This window comes from Podarcis cretensis, assembly GCF_951804945.1.
Source record: "Podarcis cretensis genome assembly, chromosome: 12".
NCBI lineage: Eukaryota > Metazoa > Chordata > Lepidosauria > Squamata > Lacertidae > Podarcis > Podarcis cretensis.
The window spans coordinates 23,430,382-23,444,509 of record NC_137181.1 but is presented as its reverse complement, the minus strand read 5'-3'; the positions used below and the strand labels follow the sequence as shown (position 1 = coordinate 23,444,509).

At 43.0% G+C, this 14,128-nt stretch overlaps 1 protein-coding gene across 2 annotated transcripts in view; it reads right to left on the bottom strand.

The window, feature by feature from the left end:
• Nucleotides 1–14,128, bottom strand: part of DNAJC1 (DnaJ heat shock protein family (Hsp40) member C1) — a 109,099-nt gene that overhangs the window by 59,602 nt on the left and 35,369 nt on the right. Inside the window, exon 1 of one of the 2 annotated variants that reach the window (XM_079947849.1) lies at nucleotides 9,984–10,243. The exons of the other annotated variant lie outside the window; for it this stretch is intronic. Within the exon in view, the coding sequence (XP_079803975.1) occupies nucleotides 9,984–10,157 (174 nt within the window). The 5' untranslated portion in view covers nucleotides 10,158–10,243. Of the gene's footprint in view, nucleotides 1–9,983; nucleotides 10,244–14,128 lie in introns of those variants that run through there. 2 annotated transcript variants of the gene reach the window in all.

The following is a 14,128-nucleotide window of genomic DNA, read 5'->3' as shown; positions in this document are numbered from 1 at the left end:
TGACAGACTCTGGGGTTGTGCGCCCATCTCACTCAATAGGCCGGGGGCCAGCGCTGTCCGGAGACACTTCCGGGTCACGTGGCCAGCGTGACATCGCTGCTCTGGCGAGCCAGAGCCGCACACGGAAACGCCGTTTACCTTCCCGCTGGTAAGCGGTCCCTATTTATCTACTTGTACCCGGAGGTGCTTTCGAACTGCTAGGTTGGCAGGCGCTGGGACCGAGCAGCGGGAGCGCACCCCGCCGCAGGGATTCGAACCGCCGACCATTCGATCGGCAAGCCCTAGGCGCTGAGGCTTTAACCCACAGCGCCACCTGCGTCCCACTTCCCTAAAATTACCCTAATTCATATAGGAAACTTTTCCCCAAAACCCATGTCACTGACAGCTTCTAAACTGACAAATCCTTTCATTACCTTCCCTCACAAAATATTTCAGGGAGGAAAAACCATCAGGTAAATAGACAGCTATCTAACGACACACTTTGATGATTTTTTAGCTGTGAAGAATGGCTCTAAAACAGATTTTGTGCATTGGAGACTACACATAGTTTTGAGTTTAGAACAGTCATATATTGAGGGAATAACTTCCCCCATATGTATCTTTCCACGCCAGGATCTAGCACAGATCACCTTTTGATGGAACAGGAGTGGGAAACCTCAGGTCCTCCATTCTGGCTCCCAAGGCCAAGTCTCTAGTCACAAGCCTTCATGAGTCCTGCCCCTCCCCTTTGCTAGGTTGAAATGCATCACCGAACTGGGATGACACCTTTCTTTCTTTCTTTCTTTCTTTCTTTCTTTCTTTCTTTCATGGCTAGATGTAGGATGGAGAGAGGTGGAGTGGAACAGAAACCTCTGACTTTTGAGAGGTTGGAATATAACCTACTGTACAAAAGGCCAGAGTCTATTCTCACCCTGCGATAATAGGTGGAAACCAAAGAAAGGGCTCTTTTGGTGGTGGCCCCCAAGTTACAGAAGAAGAAAAGAAAAGCAGTGAGCCTCAAAGTAATACAGGGGGAGGGAGCAGAACTTTTACAAAGTAGTAAGATGCCCCTGGATTTTCCATGAAAATGATTGTCAGAGCCACAATAATTCAATTTACTGAATATTTCCAGAAATGCTACATCTCTCCTTATAATTTGGACATTTAACCACTTGAATCTACCTACCTTGCTCTTATCTCTCTCCCTCCTTACCCCCCCAATCCCATGATCTGGTGAGGCTTTAGACACCGGCTTATTTAGACAAGCTTTTTATTGGTCAACATATCTACTTGGTTTTATTAGCTGTTGCATGTACTCTTCCTGCTTATTATATCCTTCAGTTAGTTTTATCTTTGCTCTGCGCCTTAGGAGTTTATACTGAAAGGCAGACTAACTAGGCAGCTTCTAGGTGAACCAACAGCTTTTATCATTACAGCACGCATTCTACATACACGAAGAAGAGAAATTAAGTTTGATACAAGTTTTAAAAGCAGACTATGTAGCGTTCCCCTGAAGGAGGCTTGGCAATCTCTCTTCCCCCCTTTAGGAAGTGCTGAAGCTCCATCTAGAGGCTTTTACTCCACTACTGTCACTTGCAAAATCGCCTGGAAATGGGAATAATATCAAAGTGTCAGAAACTTCCTTTGTACCTCCCATTTTGTTATTCATAATAGCATCCTGCCCTGAACCTTTCCTGGCAACATTAGCTCCTTCACTGCCATCAAGTGGTAAGAAGCCAAAACTGAAGGGTTTTTTTGTTTTGTTTTTTAAAATGACATCTCCTTTAAAGTGTCAGGGCAGGTTGGTCAGGCTAATACAGATGTATAAGGACACTGTTTAGAGATGAATTAGAACTACTTGTTTCCAGTTCTTAAATAACGTATTAAAACATATGAGCTGTGTCCCATCAGGAAACACACACAGGCCACAAACAGAAGCGTTATCCATGAAATGACACATTATATTAAGAAATATAACGACACAAGTTATATCTCTCAGTTACAAGTAACATTATTGCAAAACAAAATATACATTATATTCTCTCTCTCTCTCTCTCTCTCTCTCTCTATATATATATATTATTCAATATATTTTTTAAAAAAATCTTAAGGTAGCTAGAAATGTGCGGTCCTGTGAACTACACAAACACGTTTATCCTTCTTCGAAGGACGGTCCTGTGTCATTTTAGTTAACTATGCTCCCCCACCTTGACATATCCTTTTCACAGACATTTGGGATTATGCTCCTGCTTCGTTTCCTTTCCCCACCTACCCTTTAGAGTCAGTATGATTTCAGCTGAAAGGCACTTCTTTCCTGCCCAACCAGAGAAGCAAAATTGAGACTGGCAGGTAGGAAGTTTAAATGCAAACCCTCCAAGTAAACTCTTGTTTTAAATCCCAGCTGTTCCACTTGCATGGCCAGCTAGACAGGTAAAGCTGCATGAATTAAATGGCGGTGTTTGCTGGAAGGGTTTGGATCTGTCAGGCACTAGGGAACAACATATTGGGATAAGCTGGCCCTGTACTGGAATGGGCTTCACTGGAAACCAAAGATGGAAACAGATGGTGCTTATAATATTAAAAATATTGCAGAGCATATTTTAAACTGACTTCTGGGGAATGGGGAGAGCCGAAAACAGCAATGAAGCATCCTATTGGGGATAGAGATGTCTAGGTGAATAAGTTTCCAATCATCCAAATGGGGTCCATGTATAAACAAGGAGCAAGTCCACAGTAAGACAGATCACTACTTTAATGCAGATGTTTCTTCTTTGGCTACCTATCCCAAGATAGCCAACATGGTGCCCTCCATATGCTGTTGGACTACTATTCCCATCAACCAGTCCATGATCAGGTATGATGGGAGCTGTAGTCCAATAACAGGAGGGCATCATGTTGGCTACCCCAATCTACACATATCCCTTTTCAAATGTTCTGTAAAGGTAAAGGGACCCCTGACCATTAGGTCCAGTCGTGGCTGACTCTGGGGTTGCGGCGCTCATCTCGCTTTATTGGCCGAGGGAGCCGGCGTACAGCTTCCGGGTCATGTGGCCAGCATGACTAAGCCACTTCTGGCGAACCAGAGCAGTGCACGGAAACGCCGTTTATCTTCCCGCCGGAGCGGTACCTATTTATCTACTTGCACTTTGATGTGCTTTTGAACTAGGTTGGCAGGAGCAGGGACCGAGCAACGGGAGCTCACCCCATCGCGGGGATTCGAACCGCTGACCTTCTGATTGGCAAGTCCTAGGCTCTGTGGTTTAACCCACAGTGCCACCCACGTCAAATGTTCTAAGCTGTATTTTAAATATTGGCAATTCTTGGGGGCCAAATTTAATCCAAAAGTCTACAAAGGCAAAAGTACACTGCAGCTTAGTAATGTGAACCCCCCCAAAAAGAAAACGAATTAGGGATCCATTGTGTCAACAGCCAGAAAGAAAAATCTCATCAATGCTACTCAGGTAAGTGGAATACTGAATTGGAAATCATCCAGTCTGCTGGAAATAGTAGTTTTGATAACACAACAGCTAGAGAAAGAAAGTTGCCTGTGCCGCTTAAGATCAGAGCTTCAACAGTTAAATGGATAGGAACAAACTGCCAAGTTTACCCTGGTGGAAATTTTGAAATAGCAGAATTCACTAAGGACATATCCAGTAGCTGACTTAGGTGTGCATGCCCAGAACCCTCTTAGAAATGCAGCAATTGGGTTCATCAGCTGTTCTGAAGAAATGAGGAAGTAAATCTACTCCCTCCCTCTCCCAACTGGGGCAGATACTAGTCCATTTCTCAACTTGTTTCTTAGCAATAGTCTTCTGGAGCAACAGAATTACAAGTTTGAAATTACCCTTCAAATTGACAAATATAGTATCCATTCATGATAGACATTATTTTTTTTATTAAAAATGCATTTTGATAAATGGAAAAAGGTTCCATGGGGAGAATATATAAAGGAAAAGGGAATTCATTTTACCCCATATCACTGATCTCCACTTTATATCCTAATGGCCAGTTAAAACAAAGATAATCCAAGACGCCATAAAAAGGTGGAAAAATACAGGAAATATTAACTTCTCCCTATGCTAATAATTAGTACAGCGCAACTTTTAGACTAAAGGTGACCCAGGAAAAATTGCCAACAAAAGCAAGCCTCATTCCCGAGTTGCCACCCTGGCTGTGACTTCGCAGTTTAGAGCCTGCTTCATGCCCACAGGATAGGGGAGGCATAATCACACAAGGGTGGAATTAATCATGCAGGCAGTTACTAGGCAACCACTCACATGTGCACTATTGCTTTCCATCATAACCCCAAAGCAGTAGTTCTTTCACACAGCTAATTGGAGGAATTCACAGGCATTGGATGCTACAAATCCCACCAAAGACTATTAAACATATATAGGATATATAGAACCAGCAATGTTGTGGTTAGCAAAAGCAGGCGTGTGTTTGGTTTTGCAACCAATGGACAGACATGCAGTGCAAGAATAATGATGCGCACAAGTCTACATATTTCTCTATCAAGCTAAAAAGCCAATAAAGCTTTGCATTACAGAGAACAAAGCAAAGCTTGCATCAGTTGCAGTAGCAGCTAGCAGAACAAGGCACTGGAATAGCCATGGGTAAAGAGGGCACACTAGGTCAGAAGATTACACCTAGGCTGCGACCCTGACATGTAGGGCATAATTCAGAAAGATGCAGGGAGGATTTGGAAAGAATGGAAGTCATGCTTACCTTGAACTGACAGCAAGCCAGCATTAGTGCTTTAAGAAAGATATGACAAATCTCCCTGGATTTGTCATATCTTTCTCAGAGAGAGAACACACGTTGAGTCGTCAGGAGCAGACAAGGCAACTGATTCTGTGTATGCTGTCATTGGACAAGGATAAGTTGAATGTGCAGCTGTTAACCTACTCAGGTCTACAAAGCTGCCTGATAAAACTGAGATCAGGCAAAACTATCCACCACCACCCCGTCCCATCTAGAGCGAAATCTGCACTACAAGGCCAAACACTGGCAAGATCACTAGCAGATCTAAGGGAAACAAGAAAAGATCTTGGCAGACCAAATGTTAGAATCAAATGAAATCAGTAGCATGCTTACAGGAGTACTTCACAATGTCTACTAGACTGACATTCTCAAAAAGCAGCAATTGATTACACACCAAATATTAGGCAACTTCACATTTGGTCATGGGTGTAGAAGAGTGAGCTTAATCTAAGCCTTCCCTTGTTCACGCTATCTGGCCTCTACCACTTATCCAAGTCAACCAAGTCAAATGACCAGGGACAGTATACCCAGAACAAGAATTGTACAGCTAAATACAAAAGGTGATAACTCTGCACAAAATAGCCTATGACGAAAGGTTTTTAAAGAAAGAAAATTAAATCTTCCTTCAACAGGAATCACCCTTCCCACCACTGTGTTATATAACAGAACACTTTTTCAATTACAGATAAAATGCTGCATTGTTTTTACTCTTTCAGTTCAAATTGTGCACTTCACAAAGGACTCTCCTCCACATTAAGAATTATCAGACATTCACAAAAACATCCTAAAGCAGAGCTCCAAGGCAATTTAAAACTTCTTCTATGGAAGTGGTCAACATGTCTAAGAACTAGGACTGGCATAGACCAGGGAGCTAGCCAGAACATTTTCACAAATGTGGAATGTGGAAAACAAAACTTAAGATCTTCCTCCATGCCTCAAGGAGGAGAGCTAAGACTTCATACAATGTAAACATCAGCTGGAGACCAAGGAAGTTATGACTAATTGGTACTTATGTCTAGGTTTGCTTAAAGGTTATTCAGTATCCTCAAGAACCGCTTGAACTTCTGTTGATTGAGTTCCAATAAGAACTCGGTGTTTTTCCATTGCAAAAAAGAAAAGAATATATTAATTGTTTAAGAAATTACTTTACATATGCTGGTAAGAAAAACTATTATCTTTAAGCCTCCAGTTATGAAGCGGATTTTTAAAAAACTACTGTCCCATATACAGATTTTTCTTTAATCTATTGCAGATCTGTTTAGGGGCTTCTTGTCATAAAGTGCTCTGAATGAGCTATTAAAATGTCAGTTCTATGTGAAAATTAGAAAGGAAGCCATTGAGGAGTTGCTATAGCTACAGACCAAGCAGATGTCATCATCAAGTTCTGAAAAAGTTATTCAGGTCTAAACAATACAACATCTGCATTGTCCTTGAAAACTGACTGATTTTATTGTTTTGTATTCTTCATATAGAAAATGTGCTTGGTCAAGTTTTAGAAGTTGCATTTCAGCTCACACGTAGTTTAAATGTACATCCAGGTAACAGAACTACTTCACAGGTTAATTTTCTAAAGGTGCAGCAATTATCCTCCATTTATTCATATTCTAGCAGAAGGGCTAACAATAAATTAGTTTGTTTAAAATAAAGCATTTTTTAAAGAGAGAGAGAGAGAGTGTATAGGATTTAGATCAATCTGTTTGTTTCTACTGAAATGCTTGTCATTATAATGAGCAATGGAACGCATGGGAAAGAGGCCTGTATATTGAAGAACCCACAGGTGCAGCATATTTCTGTGCAGAAAGACACATCAAGCCACAGGGTCATAAACTAGGTAAGGTTTGTCCTCAAGCACAGCACTTTATTTTTCTCCCCTATGAATGAAGAGCAGTCATTCATTTATGTAAGAGAAAGTAAATGGGTTTACTCAGATGCTGCTGCTCAGGTGATGGATGACCTGGAGTGAAAGATGCCTCTATTCCACCCTCAACCATGTCCCAGTCTGAATGGGAGCCACTGAGAACTGAGCCAGCCCTTATTTGCATAGCTTAGAAGGGGAAATATCCAGTTCTTAGAACGGCCAGGCCAAGCAGCTACTTCCTGAATAAAAAAGCAAATAATATGCCTCAAGTTTCTCTTGGGGCAAGTAGTACCTCATCCCTTATCTCATACTTTGTTCTGTTAACCACTGATGATCTGTGAGCTCGATTCAGGTAGTCCATGGAAAGACTGTGGAACAGACAATAATACTTGTACTGTTTTTCTGATGACAGAGTTCAAGGCTCTTTCGACCAGGGCCAAATTATCAAACAGGCAAAATGGCCCAGCCATCGTATGGTGCTGGATTTGACAATGATGCCGAAAGGCTATTTTTCTTCATATTTAATCCAGAAATGAACTGTGATGACCCCCCACTTCCCCACAAATTAGAATCGCCATACTACACTCATTGGTTGCATTTTGCCCATGTGTATGCACTGGAATCTTTAAAACAGCCTTCCCCAACCTATTTCAGCTTGCATCAGCTTTGGTTGGTGGAACAGCTGCACTCATATCTGGACAGGGACAAGCCAGCTACCATTGTCTATGCTCTGATAATCTCTAGGTTAGATTAAATATCTAGGTTAGATTACTGCAACAGTGTTATACATAGGGGTGTCTCATAAAATGGTTCAGAAACTTCAGCTGGTGCAGAATTTGGTGGCCACGTTGTTCACCTGGGCAAGATTGTTTGAGCATATTACACCAATCCTGGCCTGACTGCACGGGCTGACAATTAGTTTCCAGGCCCAATTCAAAGTGCTGGTTTTGACCTATAAAGCTTTAAACAGCTCAGGACTGCAATACCTAAAGGACCACCTCTTTCCATATGAATCCACCCAGACACTTAAGAGGGCCTTCTTCGTGTGCCTCCTCCATGAAAGGTCCGGCGGGTGGCAACACAGAAACAGGCCTTTTTTGCACTGACTCCCCATTTGTGGAAAGCTCTCCTCAGGGAGATTCAACTGGTGGCTTCATTGCATGCCTTTAGGTGACAGCCAAAAACATTCCTCTTCAACCAGGCCTTTGGTTGATTAACAATGTATTGTGAGAGAGGGAAATTAGTTTTCCATTATCTTTTTATGTATTTATTTTATGGTTGGGTTTCATGTTGTAAATTTATGTTGTGAACCATCCTGAGATCTACAGATGAAGGGAGGATACAAATTTACTAAATGTAAATAGTAATGATAATAAGAATAAGAATAGTGCCACTCAACAAGTTCCACAGCTCCCCAAATAGGTGACCATTGATAATATTGGCTAAGGCTGACAGAAGTTATAGTACACACCATCTAGAAGGCACCTTGTTGGGCAAGACAGCTCTAAAGTCTTATCTTTTAAATGACAGGCTAACTGTGATTGATTATCAGTTAAACATCTGGCTAGTTCATATGACAACATTGAGGTAGGTCAAGGACTTTGAGAACTTAAAGAAGAAGAGTCACCTGATCCAGGGACAGTCCACATATTCCTACTTCTTTTTCTTAATGGTGACACGGACCATTCATAACGTAAAAATATTTTCCACAACTGTGAGCAGGATGGTGGTGTGGGGTAAGCAGAGACAAGCAGCAATAAGTAACTGTTCACTGCTGCTGCTCAGGCTTCACAGAAAAAGCATTTTGGTTCCTGAAATTCATTCTGATTGTACAATGATAGAATTCTACAGGATGTGGTATTTGTGTGTGAAAACAGTCAAGATCCAATGATCCTCAAGCATGCACCTTGGCAATTATGTGGGCTTCTACAAGTTCCCCTTCCAACTGCAAGTTGTCAGGCTTCAACAAATGCTGTTCAGGGAAGAGCCTTTTTAAGGTCAGTTGGAGTGACAGAGGAAGAAGAATGGCTCTTTGGATCCGCCACCATGTTTTAAATATATAAAAAGTTCTCTAGTTAAGTATTCATCATTATATTCACTCTCATTAGACTTACTCCGCAAGAAGGGTTGGTTATCAGTCTGCAAAACATAAGTTCATCGTAACAGAACCAGTTATTTCATCATTTTACATTAATGTCTGAATCAGAACTGGATATGATGATTAGATTCGGTTCAGGTCTCAACTATGCCTGTTTCAAATTGAAATTATACCACACGCTTCAAGGAAAATTTGATCCTCAAGCAAAGTAGCTACTCCTGTCCAAACACCAGGAGCAGAAATAAGCTGAGCCACCTGCTGACTAGGTTCTGCTGGATCTGCTACATCAGTCTTTATTTAAAAAGCAAAACGTAAAATCCATTCAAATCTGTTTCAGAATAGTTAACCTGATCTTTTACAATACTGTTTAGCTGGACACTATTTCCTAATACAAACTTAAGATAACTTTTAAGTTTCCCTAGTAGCTCCTCAATACCAGCCACACATCCAATGCATGCATGCATGCATGCATTTATGTATGTATGTATGTATGTATGTATGTCATTTATATCTTGCTTTTTAATCTAATGGATTCACAAGTTAGTACACAATCAAGATAAACAACTATAAAAAGGGGGGGGGGAGGGAAATAGGCCACTTCCATAAAAGCAGTGGGGTGGGGGAGAAAAGAATATGTTTGCAGGTTTGGTGGCCTAGATTTGAAAGAAAAGGGGAAGTCTCCTACAGAGGTTTGGAATGAAAAGAAGTGAGATAAAAAGGGGCAACTACATTTTAACATAAAGGTGGAAGGAAGGAGGAAAGAGCACAATGGAGCCTGCAGGATCCAAACACAGAACACCGCAACTTTAGAAGAGAGCTGGATGGTCAGAAGGGAAATATGCAAACATCAAAAAAGGGGAATAAATTGTGGGGGGGGGGGGGAGAAGAAGAGGACAAGGGAAAGCTGGGTTTCCTCACCACAGGGAGAAACGGCTGTGAGTGGGCAACAAATAAGCTACAAGAGGTAGAAGAGGCAGCACTGCATACTTTTAGAAACACACGCACACAACTTTATAACCCACACTATAGACCTGCTTCACAAACCTCCCCCCAGATACGCGGAGCCAGGCAGCAGCAGCCGCCGCCCGAGAAGTTAATCTGCACATGCTCAGGAGCCCTCTGGTCCCGGTTCTCGGCCGCCCCAAACGCTCCGGGCCCGAGCCCCGGGTTTCAAGGGGAGGTCGCAGCCGGGCCCAGCCGGAAGGGAAGCAGGAACGGCGGGCCGGACCGGACCCCGTGCCCGCCCGGGGGGGGGGGTCTCCTCCTGGCGCTGCCTCCCCTCACCTGCTCAACTCCTAGGAAGACGTAGAAGTTTTGCGGGACCTCCTCCACCAGGTCGAAGAGCTCCAAGTCTCCGCTCTCCCAAGCCGAGGCGGGCTGCGCGAGCAGGAGGAGCGCGAGCAGCAGCAGCAGGGGCCGCCGGCGCAGCCCCGGCGAGGGTCGCGCGGAGCAGCCCATGGGGCCGAGCAGCTGGCCTCCTCAGTCGGGCTCTCCTCAGCACAGCCGCTTGCGGCAGAACCCGGCAGACGTGGCCGGGCAGGACGCTCGCCTCCCACTGCGCATGCTCCAGCGTCCGCGCCGGTTCCGCCCCTCCCCCTTGCGAATCCCACGGGGGGAAGAGCAGGGCCTCCGCCAATCGCCGCCCGCCGCACCTCTGTCGTCACGACGCCTAGCAACCGGCCGAAGCCGGGAGGCTTGTGTTTTGGGAAGGCCTGGAAGAAAAGAAACCTCCAGCCAGGCCCAGGGAGGCTGCGAGGGGAGGGCAGCTGCCAGCCGCCCCCACATCCAAGGGGAAACGAGGCCTCTCTCGCGCTATAAACAAAACAGGGTCCTTCGCAACGGCACACAGCCAACGATAAGCGCCCACAAAAAAGCCTCCCGCGCTCTTGTTGCGAAACTTTTCCCGACGGCGTGACAGAGGGGAGCTTGCGATAGAGCCGGGCCAGGGAGGCGTGGATTCACACGTTAGCTCAAGACACGGAACTCGCTGGGTGGATCTTAGGTTCGGTCCGCTAGTCCTACACTCCCTAGGTTGCTGCGGAGATACGAATGGGATAATCGTTCGAATATAGCAGCAGAGTTTACTGTATTATTCAGCAAAGGCCTCAGAGAGAGAGAAGGAAATTATATTCCAAATGATGATTCAAGCTTTGTCGCTTTCACGGATTTGTCATAGATGAATCTTAACAAGTGCCTCTATTCACCAACTGATTTTGGAAAAGCGTGAAGATTTTTGGGAAAGCATATGACGTTACACAAAGGAGACCTATTTCTGCCCACACAATCGTTTTGCATAATGTAACTGTCACTAGGATGATCATTGCTGATTTGTTTTCAGTCCCTTTCCTTATCATTGTTAATACAGTACTGATTTTGCCATTTTTGCTGCTGCAGCACCTGTAGTTGATGCCGTCAGTGAACTATCCGCTATGACCCCAAGATCTTTTGCGTCACAGTCACAGTACCAATCTATCAGTGTAGATGTGCATAATATTAGACATGTTAAGTCAGTAAAGCTCTGCCCACCTTCACTTTTTTGCAAACAGTTACTTATCTTGTGGTTGTTAATTTGTTTTAAACTGTTTTTAATGCTGTATTTTAAATTGTTGTGACTCACCCTGGAAATGTGCTCACTTTTAATTCCTTTGTGTAGAGTGGAACAAAAACATTTTCACCTTGCACCTAAATGAGGACATCAATGTCATTTGTGACGGAGTTCCATAACCTCAAATATAAATATTTAGCCACACTTTTATCTTCTCAAAGGAATTTAAAATGAGTATAAAGTTCCAAACACTACTGTAAATCTACCTCAACAAAAATTAGTAAATCAGTTATCAGCTAAAACTCATTCTCAGGTGGTACTTAATCGCTGTCAGGCTTCACTACATGAATGTTAAATACGTATTTTAAAAGGCTGCCAGATATCCAGACAAAACCAAGAATGAATTGTGTGGTGCAGTGTTCATAGCCATAAAGCACCTAATTGTGATTGCTCTTGTTGTTGTTGTTATTATTACCAACAATTACTACTGCATGGTACAATAAAAGCAGGTTCTGCCCACAATCTAAAAATTAATAGACCAAACTGTGCCTTATGGCTTTTTAATCACCACTCACTTCCCTTATTTTATCAGGAGTTATTGATCCATAAAGTTGTGGAGTGGGATGGGCCATCATTTCATACATGCTTTAGAAGTAGGATCTAACCAAAGATACATCTGTAGAAACTGTTTTTTGTTTTGTTTGATGTATTAAATATCTAATTGGGCTGGTACAGTCTAAATCCAGTATTTTAAATATAACCAGTATGATGTTCTGCAGTAAAAGCCCATTAGAATTAATACTGCGGTCTCCCCTGCATTTCTTAAAGTGTATTTTATGAAAAGCAGCCAAAGCAGCTTTGAAGTCTGCCACAGGAGTCTTGGTGTATGTGTAATCTTAAATCTTTGCCCTCTGCGATTTGCCCCACACACCAAATTGTCTTTCCTATGCTACTTTCCCACTCACAGGAAGAAAAGATTCTGATCAAATTCACATCCTCCCGTGATAGCGCTTCATTACAGTGGTACCTCGGGTTACATACACTTCAGGTTACATACGCTTCAGGTTACAGACTCCGCTAACCCAGAAATAGTGCTTCAGGTTAAGAACTTTGCTTCAGGATGAGAACAGAAATCATGCTCTAGCGGCACAGCAGCAGCAGGAGGCCCCATTAGCTAAAGTGGTGCTTCAGGTTAAGAACAGTTTCAGGTTAAGTACGGACCTCTGGAACGAATTAAGTACTTAACCCAAGGTACCACTGTACATCCATTTGCTGTGTAATGATGAGTAATCATAAGACTATCTGAATCTGACAAAGCTCAGTTAAAGGGAGACAATATATCTTTTAAATCTGGATTATAATATCAACACAATATTTGTAACAGAAATAGCTTTGAATTTCAATTATTAAGCCATTATATTACCATCACATTCTAAACTTTTGTGGTAAAGATAAATATCCATCAATGAATACTTGCTTTTAAAAATATTGTTGGTTAAATCACACTTAATAGTAATACTAATATCGCATAACAACGTCTTATGTTGGAAACTATGTTGGGCCATGCTGGTGGCTATTGAGGGACAATGGGCAAACTTCATTATGAATTCCGCTGGCAACCTATGTGAAATAAATCCTAAAAGCGCAATCTACATGGCGCTTAGTTTTCATGGAACCTTTTGCGTGCAAATATTTTGAGCAATTCTGGAACACATAGCAAACAGGCAACTCCTGTTTACAGTGGTGCCTCGCAAGACGAAATTAATCCGTTCCGTGAGGCTCTTCGTATAGCGGTTTTTTCGTCTTGCGAAGCAAGCCCATTGACAGCTTAGCGGATTAGCGCTATTAACCGTTTAGCGGCTTTTAGCGATCAGCTGTTAAGCGGCTTATCAGCAGATCAGCTGATAAGCGGCTTAGCGGCTTAGGAAAAGGGGGGGAGGGGAAAAACCCCGCAGGAACTCGCAAGACATTTTCGTCTTGCGAAGCAAGCCCATAGGGAAATTCGTTTTGCAAAGTGCCTCCAAAACGGAAAACCCTTTCGTCTAGCGGGTTTTCCATTTTGCGAGGCGTTCGTCTTGCGGGGCACCACTGTACAGTTATTGTATAATCAGATCTCTTAATGATGAGTAATCAAAAACTTGGTCACCTCTGAGCATTCTTAAACAAGTTCTACAGCGTACACTGTTCATGCTGATTACCAAGAGGCAGGGCAGTTGGGTCTCATCAATGCCCCATGAAAATATTTCATAGAACACAACTATAGTAGTAGAAGTCTCAGGAGCTGCCTGGGTCACCCATCCAAACTAGCTATTGCCCTTCTCCTGGACTGGAAGGGCTATAAAAGGCTTCCTGTTGAGGCTGAGACCTTGCTTGAGTAGTATGCTCTTCCTAACTCTAATGTGGTTCTGTGCATATCACTGCATGTGACACTCTGCTCCCCTCCAACAACTGCAAATAGTTCAGACTTGACAGGAAGATGGGTAAGGGGGGTAAGCTGTCTTTCAGGGAAGCTTGTCCACAATGTACCAATACTGACTTCTAACGAAGGAATTGCTGGCAGAAGTTCAAGGTCACCCAACACATTTTGAACACAACTGTTCTAGACTACAATCTACATACTACAGAACACATTGTTTGAAGTCTGGGAATTAAATAATAGCACACAAATAAGGTGTTCATTTACCCAAACAGGTAAGAGCTAGTCATTCTATTAATTTAAAATAATTGCCTGCGAAAAGCCTAGACTTAAATCCCACCCAAATGGCCAACATAATCCCATAATAATGCAATAATAAGGTAAAGGTAAAGGTACCCCTGCCCGTACGGGCCAGTCTTGCCAGACTCTGGGGTTGTGCGCCCATCTCACTTAAGAGGCCAGGGGCCA